This window comes from Physella acuta, unplaced genomic scaffold (assembly GCF_028476545.2).
Source record: "Physella acuta isolate Inbredline_101_S28 unplaced genomic scaffold, ASM2847654v3 ptg000017l, whole genome shotgun sequence".
NCBI lineage: Eukaryota > Metazoa > Mollusca > Gastropoda > Physidae > Physella > Physella acuta.
In genome coordinates this window covers 1,100,879-1,124,382 of record NW_026731537.1, presented here as the reverse complement: position 1 = coordinate 1,124,382, position 23,504 = coordinate 1,100,879, and the positions used below count along the sequence as shown (strand labels likewise).

Sequence of the window (23,504 nt, the reverse complement as noted above, 5' to 3'; positions counted from 1 at the left end):
CAGTGTAGATCCATAAGAACACACATTTTCTCACATAATCTCTTAAGTGTGGGTACTTTGTACACTGACGTTGTTCTTGGTGCTTTGGGACCCCCCCCCTCTTCACAATACACACACATGCACAGTCCTGCTTTTTCTACGCATAGGGACTCCCCCCCCCCCCCCCCTCGGTACAGTGCCGTTGTTTCCTGACATATTGGGAACATATAATTCTCCTCCATTCACACGCCGTTCATTTTTAGGAGTGTTGTACCGATATTTTGAGATCACCTGATCTAATTCACCCTTAGAATGTTGTACCGATATTTTGAGATCACCTGATCTAATTCACCCTTAGAATGTTGTACCGATATTTTGAGATCACCTGATCTAATTCACCCTTAGAATGTTGTACCGATATTTTGAGATCACCTGATCTACTTCACCCTTAGAATGTTGTACCGATATTTTGAGATCACCTGATCTACTTCACCTTTAGAATGTTGTACCGATATTTTGAGATCACCTGATCTAATTCACCCTTAGAATGTTGTACGGTTAAAATTGTTTCGTCTGATCTCAAATGAGCTTGAGTTCAAATAAAAAAAACAGGTCAAAAGTCAAGGTCAGCCAGTTTGATCTACCTGTCACGCGTGTATACCTACACGTGAGAGAGGATTTCTTGCATGAAGGTGAGTAAACAGGACAACTTCGCTCACACAATGTCTACTGGGGGTGGGGGGGGGGGCTATAAATAACACAGCGTGCTACATGCTGAGGTTGTTGATACCAGAGGTTGTTGATACCATTCTAGCATTGCTACACACGGGAGCTACACACGGGATATTACACTTCCTACACTAGTTATAATACTGTTACACCTCTAATAGTGTGATACTTCTGTGATTTTACATTTTTGCTACATTTCTGATATTGTTACACTTTGGTTTGTTTAAACTTGAACCAACATTGTCACTTGTCGCATCTTTACATTTAAAGATCTCGGTGTAGACTGGATTCGAACCCTGAATCTCTAATTATGGTCTCTAGCGAGTTGACCTTTACACTTTATTTACATAACAGTATAACAATTTACCCAAGTTAAAAGTGTGACCTAATTTTTAAAAAAAGTGAACGTACCTTTTTCGTGTTGTGAAATAACTTCAGCTCCTCAACACAAGTATCACAAATCCTAACTGGTGTATCACTTTCATAGTTATCCTCAAGCCTGTCCACTTGTTTTAAAAAGCGATAGAAATCAATTACGAACTAATTTTGTCAATTCGCGCGATGTTGTCGAGAGCTGGGGGAGTAGCGTCCCTTCCCCGCACTCTCCCGTACAAAAATTAGCATTGAACCCGACATTGTGTTCGTGCAGCGAGAACGACGGTGCTGAGTTCTCGAGACGCGCTAGAGCGGGGTGCACTTTTTTTTTTCAAGCTGCTAACAATATGTCGCACGTCCATTTTCTAATTGCTGGTGGTCAGTATCAATTGATTATGTTGTTTCAAAAGCAATGCACAAAATATGTTAACCTGACTGATGAATGCTGAAAACCAACTATTTTGGAGAACTTTGCAATAAACATTAATGAAAGTTTAAATTTTAAATGTCTTTAAAAACTTTTAAGTTTAAATTATAAACACAAAAGTAAACTGTCTTTCTTTTATTTGCTCAGGGTCGTTTTGGCTAGAAATATTTAAATAGCTTCACTACAAAAGGGATAAGTAAGTGAGGAAAAATTAGCTGAATGCTTTGTATTTTCGTATCAAATCTTTGTCTTTCTTATTCATGACTGAATAAATAAAACTCAAACTGTCTGGCTGCCAGAACAAAAATTGTTTGTTACGGCCAGACATTCTTTAGGACCTACGCTTGAGATATTAACAGAGTTGCCATCCCCTCGAGACACAAACTTTGGGCTCATTTTTTAAATCCTTATTTTCATTTCTGAGCCACATCTCCAAACGTGACTTATAATACTGTCTAAAATTTAAGTTTGTAAGGCGTCTGATTTTTTTTACTTCAGAAATAAAAGTTTTTTTTAATTATTTTTTTTTTACATTTCTATTATACTAAACATAACAAAAAATGTTTCCCCAGCTTCGTCAGCTTGAGAACTTGCTAATTGGAGCACACAGAAAAAGTTTCCAATAAACTAGCCAAAATTGCCCAAATTTTTACATTTTATCCACATTTCGAGTAGAGTGGACTGACTTTAATAGTTCCCATTGAAGAAAAGTTTGAGTGGAGTTGTTGGCAACTGGGGTAGAAAAACAAATCCTGCGATTAAGACTGGCTCAAGTATTGTAAAGATTTCAGGCCGGCCACGTCTTCCCGGTCCAATAACATTAGTTGGACGATCCCCTTGTCCTAATGTTATCCCTACACCCCCGGGCCAAGCACTCCTGTGTTATTGCTCTACGTGGCTAAACCGGAAATGGCCGGAGTACGCCGGCCTTCAGGACAAACCGTCAGCAGATTACCGGCTCTGGGACCACAAGACCGTCCGGTCGATGGGGGACGGGGGGGGGGGGGACCAGGGCTTCTCTAGTGGTCCGCAGATGGGCCACTGGACCACAAGACAACACCTATAAACTGATGTGAGGACTAGAGGACTATGGCTTCTGTAGAGGTCAGCAGATGGGCCACTGGACCACAAGACCACACTGTGACATACAGACCACGAGACCTTTAATCAGCTGACATCTTGACCATCATTGGAAACCCTTGACCATCATTGGACATCCTTGACCACCAATCCCCTGCTATAACCACACACCCTCCAAAAAGTCTGCATTTCAATAGCAGCTTTATTTAGAAACTGCCTCAAACATTATTTAAAAATTAAAATACTCATTGAACAAATATCAGTTCAATACAGTTTTGCCATACTATAACAAACGTCACTTCAATCCAAAGTTGTCTTGCTCCTGTAGTGTGAGAGCCACTGTATACAACACCAGTGCCTAATAAAATACTTAAAAAAAACTTTTTAAAAAACCACGTTTTTCTTGTGGACTAAAAAGTAGAAAATAACTATTTACATACATTTGATGACAAAAAACGTGGGTACGTTCACCATCAAATTTCCCGACCCATCTGCCCGACCCACGTTTTTTGTCATCAAATGTATGTAAATAGTTATTTTCTACTTTTTAGTCCACAAGAAAAACGTGGTTTTTTAAAAAGTTTTTTTTAAGTATTTTATTTTCTCCTTTTTAGTCCGTTGCTACACATGAAAAACGTGGTTTTTAAAAAAGTTTTTTATATAGTTTATTTTCTACTTTATCTAATGACTTGATTAAGTATGAATTGACTAAGTGTTTATAAATACACGGACTAAAAAAATCTTGAGCGACCAGGATTCGAACCTGGGTTGTCGCGGCCACAACGCGAAGTACTAACCACTATACGATCACGGCCAGCGCGCTCGCATCGATTGGGGCCGAAGTAACTGTGTCAATAAGCCTTCAGTCTTGTCGGTATCTTTAGAAATCATGTCCTCAATTTTATGGTCCTTTGGGCGTAATTAAATTAAGCTAATTACGGTCTCTAATTGCTAGTTTTTATGATTGCATCTGAAATTGTTAGGCGAAAGTAACTTGCATGCCAAATTTCAGATCTATAGAGCAATCAGAAGTGGGCTAATTTTCGATGTCAATTTTAACAACAAACACATCCACACGAAGCTGAGTTAATAAAAACGTGTTAAAAAAAACTGTTTCTCTAGTCTAGTTCCACGACTTTTTGTCCATCTCCCGCTCTCGATTTTCTCAGTAAAATGTACCCAGCCTAACTGGCCACTTTTTAACGATCTTCAAAAAATTGCCTACCACGATGTCGTGCCAAAACCAATATTCATGCGACCAAACTTTTAATATCTTTGGTTCGGTGTGCGTTAACTCACACGTCGATTTGTTTTTCAATCAAATAAAACGAAAGAAGGAAAAAAAAGGTTTTCCCGAAACCTTGAAGAGTGTAGTGAAGCTATCTTAAGGAATTTTTTTCTCTAATTTAATTTAATTCGATTAGTTCTTTCCTTGAAAGTTTATCTGGCAAGGACGCGCTCTTCACATGAACAGCATTGAAATCCTTGCACTGCGCCCCCCCCCCCCCCCCACCGCCCAAATTTGTGGGAAATTATATTAAAAATTGGTTGCCCAAAATAGCTAAGACCGCAAGAACTGTTTGCATAATTCTAGGTTAAAGGTTTAGATCATTATAACTAAAATAGGAAGTGATTGCAGAGTTTACGTACGTCTTCACGTTCTCAACTTAAAATTAACTGTAACAACAACAAAAAAAAAAAAACTCTGGTAAAATTTCAATAGTGTCATAAACAAACATGTTTTAAGTTCAGTTCTCATTAAAAGCTCCAGAGGCGTAGCGAGGGGGGGGGGGGCGGGGGGGGGGGGGGGACATATGTCCCCGGGCGCCGACCTTAGGGGGCGCCAAATTGAAAGTTTGAGGGGGGGTGCAAATGAAAAGTTCGAGGGGGGGGGGGGGTGGAAATCGAAAGTTTGAGGGGGTGGGGGTTGCAAATGAAAAGTTCGAGGGGGGGGGGGGGGGGCGTAAATCGAAAGTTTGTCCCCGGGCGCCGGGAGGGGTCGCTACGCCTCTGAAAAGCTCTATATAAATCCTAACATCAATACATCTGATACCTGGGCAAGAGAACAGATTTTAAACCCAACTCACACAAGGCCACAATAACATCTCACATTATAACCAGTGTTTCTTCCAGACTTTTTTCTCCGAGGATGCACTTGATATTTTCGGGGAGGGGGTGGGGGTGGGGGTGGGTCTACATTTTCCGGGGGAGGGGGGACGACGACGGACACTAGTAAAAGTATATGTTTACTATATAAATTCCATTTCGTTGGGGGGGGGGGGGCGTTAGACTTTCTTCGAGTCCCCCCCCCCGAAGAGATGCCTGGAAGAAACTCTGATTATAACCCCTACTCTGAGTATATCTATCCTACGATCACAAACCAAACTTAATTAAGATTGATAGCTTCGACTATTTTTTTTCTTTTTAGTGTAATGACTAGTTGTTTTAAAGTTTGGACCAAGACATTCGATAGTTAGAAAAACAACACCAAGAATTAGACCATGCCTGGTGCACGCACACACAAACACACTACACACGCACGCGTACTTAAATGCGCGCACGCACACACACACACACACACATACACACACACATACAGACAGACAACAAGAAGTAACGAAGATTAAGCTGAAACCTTCACGGATGTTTTTTTGTTTTTTTTTTATGAATAAACAAAGCCTCTGCTAGACCTGCCTGACAGGAACGATAACTCGATTACCCGAGAAATAGTTAGGTGCAGTTGAAATTTGATTAAGAGAGATAATTCAGAAATACATTTTAAGAAGAGTTGCCTCCCCTTTAATTAACAATGAAAACAAATATTTGCACGACAAACTGATCTCTATTTACTACATTTTGTGTGTTAATGTACTTGAACAAATGTTAGTATTCACTGTGTCCTTGACGTTTTATAGGCATATCAACTCATTAAAACTTAATTCAAAACAACTTATCTTAGATAAGCTGCAAAATAGAAACCATCTGAATAGACTAATCCCCCCCCCCCCCCAATCTGACCTCTGTTTACGTCATGTGTAACTTTAATACGTCATTTGGGACGATAATTTGAAGAACAATGAGAACCCGCGACCTTTAACCCCGTGACGTCGACCACGAATGATCAGAAGAGATTCATTTATCCTCTGCACTTTACATTAATGCAAGATTTTTTTTCAGGAAGCCGAGACGATGAAAACAATATGCAAAGTGGCAGGTTCCTTGTTCTCTTCAGCTGGAGCTTATTATCTTTCTTCTTTTACTTTTTTCTTTTTCTTTTTTTTTTTTTTTTTTGTGTTGGATATTTCATTGGATACAGAAATAGATTTTGTTCTGCGGTTATTGGAGTGCCGGATAAAAATGTCATGATAACCTCTTTGTGCCGTGTCGTAAATTTGTATTTGCCCTCACCACAAGTTGGTGTAGGACTTTGTGAAGGGGGGGGGGCTGAGAGGCAGCAGAGACGTCGTGTTTTAACTGAGCAGCTCATACACTAATAATTAAAATATATAGTATGTCGTGGATTGACGTGTCAACGTGTTAAGCGCTATTGAGGCCATTGACTCCGATTTCAGCCTGCTTTTCCTTTTGGCTTTGCTTCCATAGCCTTTGTCCGAACAAACTACAACGCATTTTATTTTATTTTATTTTTGGGTGGAAATTTTTCCTTGAAGGAAATGAATGATTTCCTTTAAAACAAGAAAAACACATCTCTATCGACAATATTGCAGTTTTAGTTGTCATTGTTAGACTTTAGACAACTGCTACATCACACCAGATCATTGCCTCAGCGCTGTTAGTATGGTTAGTGTAAGTACAAGGAAATGATAATCAGATAATCAGATCTGTTGCAGGTACGATCGTTAAACCCTAAAAACTCACGTTAAGCTCACTAGTCATATCTACAGATTAAAAGAATAGGTCTCATATGTACAAACTACTGGATTGTGTCCCCTGCCACACCCCTGAATTGTGTCCCCTGCCACACCCCTGGATTGTGTCCCCTGCCACACCTGGATTGTGTCCCCTGCCACACCCCTGGATTGTGTCCCCTGCCACACCCCTGGATTGTGTCCCCTGCCACACCCCTGGATTGTGTCCCCTGCCACACCCCTGGATTGTGCCCCTGCCACACCTGGATTGTGTCCCCTGCCACACCTGGATTGTGTCCCCTGCCACACCCCTGGATTGTGTCCCCTGCCACACCTGGATTGTGTCCCCTGCCACACCTGGATTGTGTCCCCTGCTACACCTGGATTGTGTCCCCTGCTACACCTGGATTGTGTCCCCTGCCACACCTGGATTGTGTCCCCTGCTACACCTGGATTGTGTCCCCTGCCACACCCCTGGATTGTGTCCCCTGCCACACCCCTGGATTGTGTCCCCTGCCACACACTTGGATTGTGTCCCCTGCCACACCCCTGGATTGTGTCCCCTGCCACACCCCTGGATTGTGTCCCCTGCCACACCTGGATTGTGTCCCCTGCCACACCTGGATTGTGTCCTCTGCCACACCTGGAATGTGTCCCCTGCCACACCCCTGGAATGTGTCCCCTGCCACACCCCTGGATTGTGTCCCCTGCCACACACTTGGATTGTGTCCCCTGCCACACCCCTGGATTGTGTCCCCTGCCACACCCCTGGATTGTGTCCCCTGCCACACCCCTGGATTGTGTCCCTTGCCGCTCTAAAAAAAAAAGCTAAGCCTTACCGTCCCATCAAGAGTCAGGTCATATTTCTTCTCATTCTTGACTCATATTTAGATGAGTACGAGGTCACATTTTCATTAAATTAATAGCAATTAGCATTGTTTATTTTTTCAATTGTCCCATAACTCACTTCTATTGAAAACTAGCGTCGTCAAATAAAAGCAAATGTTTTTGCTATTCCATTTTTATTTCACTTTTTATCTATATATTTTTGTTTAAATCATCATTTTAAAAATATTTTAAGATGTTAATTTGGAATTCTGGTTATTGTTTATACATTTGAGAGCACATTGTATCAGAAATTCTTTTGTAATTAATTCCATCAATTAAACTAGTAGATTTAAGTCACGTCTCTACCAAAGCCAACAGCAATCACACAGAGGCGTAGCGACCTCCTCCTGGCGCCCGGGGCGAACTTTAAGTTTGGCGCCCCCATATATATATATATATATATATATATATATATATATATATATATATATATATATATACATATATATATGTATATATATATGTATATATATATATATATATATGTATATATATATATATATATATATGTATATATATATGTATATATATATATATATATATATATATGTATATATATATATATATATATATATATATATATATATATATATATATATATATATATATGTATATATGCGTGTGTGTTTGTGTGTGCGACAGTCTGGAAAAAAATTAACAATTACGCTGATTGTCGTTCCCTAAAACTTCACTGGACGCCAATTAAATTCCCCTTAAGATGCCGAAACGAATAAAAAGTAGAAAATCAAAAGAGCTTAGAATAGTGGGCTCCATCGAATCCGAGAGGTTCGGTAATTCAGTCTCAGGGCTTCCGCGGAGGTGAAGACACACACCCGACTCATATGATTCACGATCGGATTTTGTCATTGTGGACAATACAACTATTAAGGAGGGTTCGGTGATTGCGCATATGAAAATGGTTGGGTTCGGTACTCCAAAAAGTTAAGAACCACTGCTTTAGAGTGTATTTTGTAGAAGGTGCAAGCCTTATTTGGTGTACTTTTGGTCGTGTCTTTAGAACAATTTCGATAATAGTAGGCCAATATTGCAATTTTGAATTATCAGTTAGGTTGAACAAAGTAATAATCAGTACAATATACTAATTTTCTTCTCTCTTAAAATTTTGGCAAAGAGTGTCGCTTCCCATCCACCCGCTCCGACAGTCTGCTAACTCTTTTTTTATGTTACACAATCGTAAAATACGCTTTAGTTCAATGGGTTTCTTTTCTGGGTGATATCGGTTTATTCCTTAATCCGGTGTGAATTTTTCAGATTTAAGTCTTCGAAAAAGCGCCCCCCCCCTCCCCATCTAGTAAAGCTGGAAAGCGGTTTTTCCGGTCACTGTTTCTTAAAGATATACGTTTTACAGTTACACAACCAAGGTAGAAAACAGTTAAATCAGTATGCAAAGGCTTTAAGCCGTTAAATTTCTTTACTTTGATTATAATTCAAAATTGCAGCTTAAAATGAGCTTTTAATTTTTTTCTACCCCTTTTGGCGCCCCCCCCCCCTAGGGTCGGCGCCCGGGGCGGCCGCCCTCCCTAGCTACGCCTCTGCAATCACAGCTTCTTCAAGCTTTACATCACATTTAACTGGAATGTTTTCTATTGAGAAGTCGTGGTCAGGACCGACTACTCTTAAAACTTGCTAAATCAAAGCCAATACGAATTATCTCTCTTTCTCTGTGGAATTTATCAAGGAAAAAATATTTAAAAAAAAACTTCAAAATAACACGCCAGAATAAACGTTTTTATTTAAAACTAAAATATTGTTGGTCTCTATATATGTTTAGAATACATTTTTAATAACCAATTGTTTAATTGGGTTTCAATTAATGCCCCAAACTGTAGCTGTTCAATATGCTAATGGTTAATATATACTCAATCAAAAGATCAAAACAATTACTTCAAACTTTAAAAATTAGCGACTTTATTTTTGTTTAAAGACATATTATTTGACAAGAACGGTGCATCAAGTACCTCTTAAATAAGCCATTCATTCCAGATTTTAAATTTGCCATCTTCATACACCAAAACACACATGTAAATCACTTTTATAGGACACCGGAAGCTTTGCTGGAACATTTTTCTCATTTGATACAGAATGAGTAAAATAACAAAATAAAAAGCACATATTTAAATATATATTCTTACTAGCTATTTGATTACATTATAAAGATGAAATCACAAGAGTAACATCACTCAAACTGTCCTCTACAGATCTAAACAATTTTTACTGCCCACACCACCTTTAAAACCATCTTTTTTTAATGTACCTCACCAGATAAAAATTTCACTACACAGTCCAAATTATAACTTTTGTACCACCCCCCCCCCCCCCTCTAAATTTTACTATAGCTGCACTTATGGGTAAATGTAGTGTGACTCAAATCAAAGTTATACAACAAATGTTATAACTTTCAAAATCAGCTTATAAAAAGTTATAAAACAAATGTTATAACTTTCAAAGTCAGCATATAAAACGTTATAAAACTAAAACAAAATCTGTTGAATAGTGTACACATCACATAATCAAGCAAATCTAGCATCTATTACACCTTCAAAGCCAAGCAGTTTAAAACTTTATAACTAGCTCATTTACATTTCACACCCTATTTACAGCCATATAGAATGTACACCAAAAAAATCTCACATTAAATTTAAATCAGAAGTTAATACTAAGCTCTTTACAATATATATACTAGTTTTAATCTTCATGTTAATACCACATCTAAAAAGGATTTAAATTTAACTAAACTAAGACAACCAGATGCTGCTTTCTTAAAATAATGTTAACTCATTAAGCCAATCTACCCCACGGAATGTCATTCGAGAATCAAGAACAGAGAAATGAGAAATTTTGTTTTATCACAAGTCAATGAGAAATTAAATTTAACCAATCAAAAAGTCAAAATATTATCATAAAGAACATTAACCAAATGAGATTAACAGCTAATTTACAGAAACTTTTATGAATTAATTACTAGACTAATGAATTAATTAATCCATGCATGACTAAATTACACTGTACAGCCACCAAATTGAATAAATTGTAAGAAAACACAGGCAGCCTTCATGTGAGGCAACAGTTATTTCCCTGTGAAGGTAGGATTTAACTTTTTTTTTTAAATTGTAATTTTATTTTGTATTGGTTGGAGTTTTAAAAAGCAAGTTAAGTATAACTACATTACGCTAAACAAAAAACAATGAATGGACTCAATAGGAAAAGTAAATGTACTGGATGTAGACTCCAGGGTAGCAGTTCATGATGGGACCAGCAAGTTACATTGTCATAGCCTGCTTGCAGTTGGGCTGGGAACACTCCCAGGCTAATGTTCTTGTTAATCTACCTCACTGGAACCCAGGTAAACTAAAAACTACCTGTACATCAAGTGTTTTAAGACAAAGTTTTCAGGAAAACAAATTGATAGTTAATGCCCAACAGCAAGTGAAACAAGATTGGCACATAAAGATCAGACATTGGTCCTGACATAGGACTGGTGAAAGACAGGATTCAACATCAAAAGGATGGGGGGAGGTATAGGTATGACAACATTGTAAACTTGTCAACTTCTGAAAACTGAAGTTGACACAATCAAAAAAGGCACAAATAGGTTCAAATACTCAGTACACATTGTAATAGATGCAAATAGGTTCAAATACTCTGTACACATTGTAATAGATGGCAACATGAACTCTGCCATTGTCTGGAGCATTAGGTCACATGGATTAACATCCAGTCATTCGTGTGGATTAACTGCCACTATTATACATCACATGTTTCTCTTGATATAATACCACAATCACACATTTATTATATGGATAAATAGCCAAAATCCTACATGACATACATATGTACAAAAAAAGATTCAAAAGATCAAGTGAGCCCAACAGGTAGCAGGAATAAAGTGGACCCTCACATCTGTTACATACAAGAGGCATTGGACAGCACACACACGTACATGGTTCTATTTAATGCACATGAGGCATACACATGAAGCATACACACGAAGCATACATACACATGCCTGCAGTAGGAGAGCTATGTACAAGAAAATGTGTTAAAAAACAATCTCAATTCTTTAAGTGTAGAAATCCAATTGACATTTTAAATGTCATATGTAAATAAGTTAACATTCATTTTCCATTTACACTTCAAACATCACTTGTCAAAAACATCACTTGTCAAAAACATCACTTGTCAAAAACATCACTTGTCAAAAACATCACTTGTCAAAAACATCACTTGTCAAAAACATCACTTGTCAAAAACATCACTTGTCAAAAACATCACTTGTCAAAAACATCACTTGTCAAAAACATCACTTGTCAAAAACATCACTTGTCAAAAACATCACTTGTCAAAAACATCACTTGTCAAAAGTGATGACTTGTGATGTACAACATAAAAGGTAGAAAACATTGAGCAGGAAATCATGGGAATTTGTTCCATTCTGTGAGTCAGGCCAGTAATTCCAGTCCCAACATTCACAGCCCACAGGGAAGCGACTGTACAGGTGATATCAAATGTACATTAGAAAAAGCCAACCCCAGAGTTATAACAATTTTGTAACTGTTTTAACATGTCGGCCAACTAAACATTTAAACGGTAGTAAATACAGATTTGTACCAACTTACTTCCAGTGGTAAGTTGTTATTTAACATCTGTTATTTAATCAGTCAACTAAAACCAGCAGCTTAAGTCTAAAATTTAATTCAACAGATACAACAGGGTTTTTAGAGTCAATTTTTTAAACATTTTCTAAAAGTGAAAAAAAAAAATATAGAAAGATTCAGTATTTATTAATAAAATTATTAAGAGCTGTGGGATTTTAAATTCTTAGTATATTTGACTTTTAAAATACCTTTTAGAATAAGTTGGTCAGGACAGCTAGCTGGATGTACTATTGCTAAATGAAATGATGATATCATTGATGGAAGAGTAGGTTCCTGTGATGCAGCCCAGCACACCAAACAAGCCAATGCAGATATTTTTAACCACGATGTACCAGGGCAGCTGCTCGCTGTCCGCGGACAAAGTGATCACTTCAATGAGAGCAGGCAGGATCAGCGCCAGAGATGTGCTCAGAAACGCTCCAATCAGGGAGATGAGGAGGTCAAGCTTTGGGATGGCCGCAGCAAAACCATCTGCGGGAGATTTAAACACCAAGTTATACAAAGATTTAAACGGTAAGTTATACAGAGATTTAAATGGTAAGTTATACAGAGATTTAAACAGCAAGTTATACAGAGAATTAAACGGTAAGTTATACAAAGATTTAAACAGCAAGTTATACAGAGATTTAAACAGCAAGTTATACAGAGATTTAAACGGTAAGTTATACAGAGATTTAAACGGTAAGTTATACAGAGATTTAAACGGTAAGTTATACAGAGATATCATCTTGACAGCTTCAAGTAGTTATAGTTGTGGCTATTTTACACAGCTAGATTTATCTGAATGGTCAATATTTTTTTTGTTAATGTAAATTAATTTTAATGGCCCATATATTTATTTTTAACACATAGATTGATTCTGATTGTCAAAAAATAGAAAACTATTTTTAAAATTTCAAAGCTGAGTTTCTTAAGTGGACAAATCTTCAGAATGTCCCAGAGTTCACTCCCAGGGAAGAATGTCCCAGAGTTTATTCGTCTTAAGACAGTTAATGGCCAGTCAGTGTTGATTAAACAGTTCTTTCATTGGCCATGGTCAAAGTAAAACACAAGCTCTACTTTATCTGCTCCAATAGTTCACAGCTTCATGATATGCAGATCAAACCAAATATACCCTGTTTAACCCTCCACTGCCTACAAATCAAACGTACCCTGTTTAACCCTCCACTGCCTACAAATCAAACGTACCCTATTTAACCCTCAGCTACCTAAAAGCTTGTGGCTAATATTGATCTGACACTAAAAACTTAGCCTGATGGCCATTAGCTGCTGTGTGAGTTAAGGCACTTGGTTATTCACATACAACTAGGACAATGGAAGAGTTAAGGGACTTGGTTATTCACATACAACTAGGACAATGGAAGGGTTAAGGGACTTGGTTATTCACATGTAACTAGGACAATGGAAGAGTTAAGGGACTTGGTTATTCACATGTAACTAGGACAATGGAAGAGTTAAGGGACTTGGTTATTCACATGTAACTAGGACAATGGAAGAGTTAAGGGACTTGGATACTTACATGTAACTAGGACAATGGAAGGGTTAAGGGACTTGGTTATTCACATGTAACTAGGACAATGGAAGAGTTAAGGGACTTAGTTATTCACATGTAACTAGGACAATGGAAGGGTTAAGGGACTTGGATACTTACATGTAACTAGGACAATGGAAGGGTTAAGGGACTTGGTTATTCACATGTAACTAGGACAATGGAAGAGTTAAGGGACTTAGTTATTCACATGTAACTAGGACAATGGAAGGGTTAAGGGACTTGGTTATTCACATGTAACTAGGACAATGGAAGAGTTAAGGGACTTGGATACTTACATGTAACTAGGACAATGGAAGGGTTAAGGGACTTGGATACTTACATGTAACTAGGACAATGGAAGGGTTAAGGGACTTGGTTATTCACATGTAACTAGGACAATGGAAGAGTTAAGGGACTTGGATACTTACATGTAACTAGGACCATAAAGATCCTGAAGAAGTACTCTCCCTTCTTGCGAAAAAATTCAGGCCTAATCCAGGATTTGATCTTTGGCCACAAGATTTTGATGGGAACATAAAACTGGACATTGTAGGAGATAAAAATAGCCACAGCAAACATGAGCTTCACAGACAGGTACAGCCTGGAGGGAACATTGTCATTTTAGTTAACAAAACAAATACAGCGACTTAAGGGAACATTTTAAATTTTAGTGAACAAAACCCAGTGGGTTTAGAGTTAGTACAGATCAACTTTTTAAAACTGAATAGTTCCACTCATGAGGGTAATTATAATTATTTAAGAATTAGAAAATGCCAAGACCCAGTGTTTCCCCTCCCAAACAACCAAACTTACCATGACGTCTTTGGGAGACTGAGCGTTATGCTGGCCTCTATGGCATCTCCGAAATGTAGGTAACCATAGAAACCAACAGCAGCATACAGGCAGACTGTGGTGACCATGCCCAGGTTTAACACACCCACCCAGCCCCCAAAGTCACCAGGATGTTTCATCTTGTTCTCAAGGGGCAGAACCTGGAAAATAAAACAATGGACAGAACATAGAAAACAGTTGCTGGTCCTTATTTCTTTATTATTCTTTCATGTTTTTAAATTTGACCCTTTATTCGGAGGGGCATCAAATTTATTTCACTTCCCCTACAGCTGGTGCAAAAGACAGTACATTTTTTTCAACCACTTAGTAAAAGTTTTTCTAAATTAACCACTTACGTAAAATATATAAAGTGAAAAGCATTCTACACAAAATTAGTCTACGTTTATTATGTTTAAGGTTAAATAGCATAACAGTTTACTAATAATCAATAAAAATAATACTAAGCCCTCAGAATACCAAATAAAAAACTACTTCTAATATTATTTCTATAAAAAAAATTGTTTAAAATGCAAAAAAAAAATGTAAGTAGTCACTGAAGCTACTTTTTTTTCTCCAATAGTTACATTATAAATAAAGCCTGATTCAACGGCAGACGTATTTTAATTAGATTTAATTTCACTAATTGTATTGCCCATAATTTTGACAAAAAAATTCTCAACTTTAGGAAAATCATAGAAAATGAACCACAAGTAATAGAACAACCAGAAAACAACGTAAATAAAACTTATTATTTCCCGCTTACACCGGTATCTTCTAAATCTTGTTACCAACTAGACTTCCGCTACTAGGCTTATATAAATGTACTATGTTTAGTTGAGCGACCTCAGGCCCGCCAGACTGTACCACACACACAAAAATTTAGAGGTACTGTGGACGCATAGGTCTGTAAAGGTTTTATGAAACTTATCTTTTCATTTAAAGCTAAACCAATGAAATTATTCTATACATTGTGCTTCAAATAATTAACTATTAATTATTCAAACAATAACATTTTCATTTTTTATCTAAATATATAATTCTCTTCTTGGAGACCATAGAAAACACCAAGCTGTAAGCGCGCTCCCTACCACCCCCACCCCTACATGGTCTGGTGAACTGTGGTTCACGCTAAATGTTTACAATCGTAGAGCCGGGTTTAGTGACGGCTATTAGGGGCAGATAATGTAGTTTGAAACGATTTTAAACTTAGGGGATGTAACTAAGAGAATTTTTTTTTTCACGGGGGGGGGGGGGGGGGGGGGGGGAAGAGTATATCGTCCTTAACGAGCTACTGATAGTGTTTTAAAGCAAATATTTTCAGTGGCAGCATTGGTACTATCGAATTCACAAATTATGAATTACTGAAAAGTAGAAATTAAAACAACTAAATAGTGGCGTATGATACGCCGCGGGTCGGCTCGTAAATAATGTTTTGACCACTGGTTGAAACAATCTGTTGATAAGGTTCACACATAAAACTAGTCAGCTGATGAAACAATATATTTTTATGTCCACATAAAGAAAGACTTACTAAACTGATGCCTTCAATAGCAAAGACAGCTGTACCAAAGAACAATGGCAGCTCGTGGATGTTGCTAAAACTTGGGAGATCTGATACATTGGGCAGATCTTGGACAATGTACTGGAATGTGATGATTAAACCTGAGCAGAATAGTTTTAATAAAAATACTTTTAATAGCAATAAAATATAACTTTAAGTCATGATTCTTTAAATAATTTTTTTAGAAATGTATTGTAAATAACACTACTTTAAGTGAGTAAACTATTATGCGCTCAAACAAAAGGCCTACTGACCTATGACTGTCAGAACATTAGCAAACAAAAGGTCTACTGACCTATGACCGTCAGAACATTATCAAATAAAAGGTCTACTGACCTATGACTGTCAGAACATTAGCAAACAAAAGGTCTACTGACCTATGACTGTCAGAACATTAGCAAATGCAGAAAATGGAGCTAAAAGTTGGAGATTGCGAACACAAACATAAGGGATCATTAGGGCAGTCACAGCCAGTTGAAGGAGCTGGTCACTCACACTGAAATCTTTGTCAAAAGCTACAATCACCTGGCGACAAAAAACAGATAAATCAAATTTAAACAATGTTTCATACAACACATTTCTACTGAAAATTTTAAATAGTATCACCACAATAAAGTAGAAAAGCATGAACATACTTCTTTTATATTTGCAGCAACAAATACAATATACACACAGCAGAAACCAAATTGTGTGAATATGAGAAACCCATTCACAGTATTCCTAGATGGAAGAGGAAAAATAACATGAATATTTTCCCAACAATAATCTGGGGTTTTTTTGGACAAAAATTATTTTTTACATTACAGTTTTCTTTTCTTAGAAGTGACAGTAAAAGAAAATTATATAACCTTTGTCACACAAAGTTTAATCATTTGATGATAGAGAGTGAAATACATTATTACCTGGCTGCCTTGGCAAACTTGCGAAATTTCTGCGGTCCTGTTTTCAGTGCAACTTCAATGACATCAGCGTAGTCTAATGCTAGGCTGCTAGTTCTATACAAAGGCAAAGATACGGGTTAGAGTTTGTTTACAAAAGTTAGATCAAGTTAGGTTTCTTTGTAACTTATTAAAAGGTAAACGTGTGACTTAATAATGGTAAATATTGTATTCAAACCTAATTTAAAAATATCCCTACCTCTTACATAAGATGTGACTGCAGTTGACTAGCATGTGCATACAGTGGACTGCTATTAAACTAATACACAACAAACCAAAGAATCCTGTCTGAAAAAAAAATTAGGAGGATAATGACAACAAATGTGCAACAGCTGCTAAGTGAAATCTAAGGATAAATAAAGTGGGAGTGATCTCCCCTAAACTTTCTCTTATGTATTACACAACAATGGGGATGGCACTTTTAAGTTTTTTTAAATAGAATAGAATCGAATAGAGAAAATAATTTCACACCAAAATGAATACAAATAATGTGTGCAAAATATAGAGCAGAAGATTAGTACTTTATAAAGGAGACATTAATTTTTTAAAATGAATTAACCATCTAATTAAGTCACATTTTATGTCAATGTGCATTGTCATCGATTTTTGACCTTTAAGTTTGAAACAAATCGGTCAGGTAGAAGTGACATATTTTGAGAGAATAAAAAACATAAGATCTTATAGATCTACCTCTGTATGAAAGTTTGTCCACCTAACCTAACCCAGTTATCAGAGGTCACAAAAAAATTGAAAATTATCCAAGTAAAAGATCTTACACTTATATTTGAAATTTCATCTACCTAGCCAAAACAGAACTCAAGTTATCATTTTCCCACAGAATAGAGTAAATTACTACTTCAGTTTAGCATAAATTGTTCAAAAGTTGAGAGAACTCTTTTGAAAAACCATACATGGATTAAATACCACTTCCGGTAACTGGAAATTGCTCAAAAGTTGATAGAAAACTATAATATAAAATTATAACAATTATGCATGAACTTGGATCAACCAAAGTGAAACGGTACTCAAGGTATCGTGTTTATATATACACACACTCACACACAGATGGACAGGGTTGCAAAACTAAGTTTTTCTGCTCTGGAAGATTGTAAAACGTCCAAATTAGTCAAAATCTCAATTTAGAGGTCAAAATCTTTATATTACGTATACATTTAAGTAGGCAGGTATAAAACAGTGAAAACTGTCAAAATATTTGTTAATTATTTAGCACGATTACAATACTTCCTATATACTCTGTACATAAGAATGTATAAAATGAACACCTTTATGATGCTGATGAAGAGGAAAGGAGGTGTTGAGGAAAGTTTATAGAGATCAAAGGGTAAAGGTCAAGTAAGTGAACCAGCCAACTAATATGTTGTGGCTACATTTGGCTTCGTTACTTTTTTAAAGGGAATCATCTTTTAGTGTTTCAGTTAAAACTGATGAATAAAAATAGATGACAAAGCCCAGTACAAAGAGATGGTGAATTGATAAAAACTAGTCATCAGTGAACAGGTGTGTCGCTATTACACTTGGCCACCAGCTTAGCTAGGCTGAGTGGATAGAAACATCTGGTAGGTTCGACATTTTAAAATATCTACAGGGCCTTAGTGTACAGAGGTAACTCCCTTTGCTCACTTGTAATGCAAGCAGCTGACACAAGAGTGACTTGCCAGAGAGACTTGACTAATGATGTCCAGCTCTAATAAACATGGAGTTATTTTCCTACCACCTAAGAACAGGGATTGATAGTTTTAAAAAATAGATAAGTTGTGGAAAGAAATGTTAACAAACACAATGACATGTGTAACAAATTAAGACCACAAGTACCTAGTCATGTGGTCACTATAACAAGTCAAGGGGTCACTATGACATCTGTCATGTGGTCATTATGACATCTGTCATGGGGTCACTATAACATAACATAGGGTCATTATGACATCTGTCACTATAACATGTCATGTGGTCACTATGAAATCCATGATGTGTTCACTATGACATCTGTCATTTGGTCACTATGACATCTGTCATTTGGTCACTATGACATCTGTCATGCAAGGACAAAGCAAAGTGGAAGAGAAAAATGACATCATTAATTGGGATAAAAATTTCAGTGAACTTTGATGATAAAATAAAAGTGTTTCCGACCTGGAAACTATTGATAGTTCATTAGTCAGAGGTGTGTTAATATCAAGGTCACAGATTGTGGGTTATCTGAGCCCACATTACACATTCCTAACACATGACATTCCAAATTCGTAGTGACTGATGTGATATCTAATCATAATACCAGTATCCCTGCACTGAACACTATAGTTTCATAACTCATAGTTGAAGTCTAGGTGACTTCATTCCAACTGTTGAATAGTTTCCCTGGGTCTGATTGGTTTATTTCACCTATGAAATCTAAACAACTAATATTTCACAATCTTCTTTATAACCAAGCAACCACTTTTAGAAATGAAAAAAAATAAAGAGAAGATGGTTTCAATTTTAAAATTTGTAATAGATGTAAGGCAGTCAAAATAAACAATGTAAGGACAACGTGTGAGTAGATATTTGCAGTCACTGAAGATGGGGAACAAGTTCAAAATGTTTTAAGTTAAGCAACAGATTCTCTGGATAGAAAACAAAACCACCATGTTTTACAAATCCCAAGTTTTCAATATCTAACACTGACAGACTGTTGTGTGGCCTGAGGTGTTTGAACATATCCATACTGAAGATGTAGTTATTAGGTGTTTATTAACACAGTACTTTACAAATTTCAGATTTTTACTTGGGAAAAATACACAAGACAGACCACAGTGACAACACTTAGTAAGGTTTTATCAGTCATCAACATTTTATTGGTCACTTATCAAATTTTGTTTTAGTACTTTGATAAGTATACACAAGAACTGGTACTTTGACAAGTGTACAAGTGTACGGATACTGACAAGCATTCATGTGTAATGGTACTTTGACAAGTGTATCCACATGTCTAGTGGTACTTGGACAAGTGTACACATACATCTAATGGTAGTTTGACAAATGTATACACCTCCACAACAAAATACATCAGCCACAACACAGTTAACAATCTGTCTGTCAAGAAAGTTATTATTCAACACAAACAAACTGTCACAAGAAAACTGAAATAAAATTTTCCTCAGCACATTGATCTCAAGTTATTTCTCAAATGATGTAAAATGAATTACTACCCCAAACAGGCTTTTTTTTTAAATTTCTGACTTTTTAAATGTGGCAAGACACTCACTAAACCAGTTGGTTTATTTATAGAAATGATAAGTGAAATCACTCACCCATAACCCAGCATGCTTGATAGCCATGGGTAAGGCTAAAATACCAGTTCCAATATTACCCTTCAAAAGATGCATCAATGTCTGCATATTGCTAAAACAAACAATAAGAATACAGTGGGGCATTCAGTACATAAAAACTTGTTTTATAAAATTTCTACACATTTTTCTGGTGTTACAATTTTCTCTATATTTTTTCTTTAAAAAAAAGGAAATGTATTCTAAGCAAACTGGTTTAAAAGATTAACTATTTTTGCTCATAGATTCAGTTAGATATGTTTGTATTATAGCAAAAACATGATTGTAGTCTAATTAGGTATTTCGTATCAAATCTGGTCCACTGTGAGCCTGAGTGAAACAAGTAGACTATCTGTACACAACAGTGTCAAAGAAATCTATGTCAAAAGGTGGTGGAAAAATTAAATTCAACCAACACAGTAAAATAAGTGCTGTTACTCAGATCATTACACTAGAAAAATGACTAGTTTAAGGCTAGATGTCCAAGTACCTGGTAGTGCTTTCAACCATAGACCTGTCTGAGATTAAAAAGTTGTCATTTTTTGTCTTTTGGTAGCTGTTGAAACCCTCCTCAGCATCCTCAACAATCCCCCCTTCAGGGACCACTGTTATGCAGTCTTGATCGGATGCATTGATGGGGCTATCTTTAGATGACCTTGACAGTGTTGTAGGGGTGTGGTCATCTCTACTGTCCGCTGATGAGCTCTTTCTATGACTTTCCAGCTCATGGGGTGGGCTTTGTGACAGCAAATGTGTTGTTTCTTTTGCCTCGGCCATTTTTATTATTTTCTTCCTTTACGCATCCATTTATTTCTTCAATTTCAGCCTGGAATTAAAATTAAATAAATACAACTACAACAAAAATAATTAACAATCAGAGTGGGGTGTGATTTAATTTGGTTAGATTTAGATCCACCTCAACAGCCATTTTATCAAACCAGACTAATTGTTGTCATTGGTTAGATCCACCTCAACAGTCATTTTATCAAACCATGTTCAATGTTATCATCATGAGTAGTATAACCACTAGAACCCAAATGACAGGAGTCTGCAGATGGGACCCTTTTTTTTACAGGCTATTTACCATTTAGGGAACTTAGGCCTAATAAGTTTAATATTTTAATAGGGTACCTATAAGGCTAATAATAGTCAAAGAATATTAGAAAGTAGATTAAGGCTAGGCATATATAATATAATATATATAGTTCAATTCTGTATGTGGCGGACAGCGGACGGGCAAACCGAGGATTCCAAAGTCTAAAGTGCTCATCGTCTAAATTCATCATTTAAAAAATTAATATTAAAGGTGTTGTAAAACAATTTTCATTTTTCAAACTTATGGTAATAATTGTTCGCATGTGCATCAAACAAAATGTTTAAAAATGTATCACTTTCACAAAAACTATAATTATTTACATTTAGTTCTTTAGCACTCCTTTTATCCTTTGATAAATTAGGAAAACACAATTACTTCCCTTTATAAAAAAAAACATTGCATCGGGAGGAAAAAAATGTACTTTTTATAACTTTGTTTTGGTGTTGGGAAAAAAAATTTACATGACTTTACACAGAACATACTGTTTTCTTCTAATTATTTTTAATCAAAGACAGCTGAAGTAACAAAAGACATCTTTATTCGGGAACAGGAATTCCCGCAGGTTATTATTTGTGTCTTTTTTGGAGCATGAAGGGGAATTCATTTTTGTCAGTCTTTTTTTTCTTTTGCGCACGAAGGGAAATTCGTTTTTAAATGTACCTATTTTTAAACAATTTTATTAAAAACAGGTAGGCTACATAAATGAAACAAGGAAACAATTTTGTATTTTTCAAAACATAAATCCTCTTCAAAATGTTATATAATTATTAAAATTTAAGGAGTCACCTGTTTTTCACATTACTAGTCGCGGGCGATTTTACGTACCTAAAACGATAGATTACCGATGATAAGATTTAAGATTAATGATTAAGACATTTATTTTAAGAAGATCTAGAAGTAGAAAATTACCAAAACTGAATCTCTCGTAAAGATTAAAATAAAAACAAAAACATGTCGATCTTATAGATCTAGTCTAAGACTAGAACTTAGAACAGTATATAATATATATTCTCACTTACTGAATCTGAGTTACACAGCTACGCCTAATGAAAATATATAGATCTCTAGACTCTATCTAGAAATACTATTAAAAATAAAATGGTCACATGACTTGGGAATCCTAAAGTAATCGCTAAAAGACGAATGCTTACAAAAAAAGCGCTAATCAATCATGAGTGCGACACTTATGTAACAATATATCTATGACATGATTAATTTTAAATATCGCGCAGCTAGTTAATTAATTATATTGTATCATAAGTTCGTAGCCTAAACCAAAAAATAACATTGAATCTAGTATAAATAATCTTTAATTTATAGGCCTAATCTCGCATTTTTAGTTCTATAACTCAGCAGTTAAAATGTTATATTTGCCTGCGCAATTTCCTAGTGGAAAACTTAATTTGTAATTAGGTTTACTTGGCATACTTCTCTAGACAAAGGAGTTGTTATTAATGTGTCCACATCGGCGTAACTATGTTGGCAGTTACGCCATGTGCATAATAATTATTACATAATCACCAAAAATAAAAAATCCGATCTTAACAATACAAAAAAATACCCAAAAAAAAACCAAAAACGTTGCTGAATCACCTTATCCTTATAGATCTACTACCAAAAGCATTCCTGCATTTAAAAATAATCGCAATCCCAGTATGGAAATTGCGCTAAATAATTGTAATATTCGTAAAAGCTGAATCCGTCGTTTCCAGTTACCCAACAAAAACATTTTGGAATAATCTTCTTGATCAAATTAAATAGTACAAAACAGAACATAATTTCTTAATTGCCTTTATTGAAATAAAAAAGAAACAACAACATAATATCAACACATTAACTTAGTCATGTCAAAGTAGGCCTATATGTAGGCATACTCTCATCAATGTCTTCCATTAGGTATATTTCTTGTAATTTTAATGTCACAAATTACTTCTGGAACTAAATAAATGGTACTGTTTATTTTTTATTCTTGCGTCGAAAATTCCAAATAAATGTTTTTCCTTTGGACTTAACGACCTTAATTAGCGTGAGAGCTTAAATCCAGACAACAGCCGTGTTGGATTTCACAAAGATATGCTTATGCTTGAGCAAGATTGAGATGAATGTTTCCATGAAACGTTGTCTGAAAGAAACTCTGGACGTTAAACAAAAGGTAAGGCCTTGTCGACTGACGTGATTCGGTGTTGATGTGAATAGGGTGG

The 23,504-nt window shown here is 36.2% G+C and overlaps 1 protein-coding gene across 1 annotated transcript; it reads right to left on the bottom strand.

Moving 5' to 3' along the window:
• Positions 1 to 9,128: 9,128 nt before the first annotated feature.
• LOC131937446 (proton-coupled amino acid transporter 2) lies at positions 9,129 to 22,412 on the bottom strand. The gene is made up of 11 exons (XM_059294896.1): positions 22,323 to 22,412; positions 20,698 to 21,033; positions 20,193 to 20,283; positions 17,084 to 17,172; positions 16,849 to 16,941; positions 16,582 to 16,666; positions 16,324 to 16,471; positions 15,917 to 16,047; positions 14,368 to 14,546; positions 13,983 to 14,155; positions 9,129 to 12,494 (listed from the first exon to the last, which is right to left on the bottom strand). Exons 2-11 carry the CDS (start codon positions 20,982 to 20,984, stop codon positions 12,238 to 12,240), a joined length of 1,533 nt encoding a protein of 510 aa, XP_059150879.1. The 5' UTR covers positions 20,985 to 21,033; positions 22,323 to 22,412; the 3' UTR covers positions 9,129 to 12,237.
• Positions 22,413 to 23,504: the final 1,092 nt, after the last annotated feature.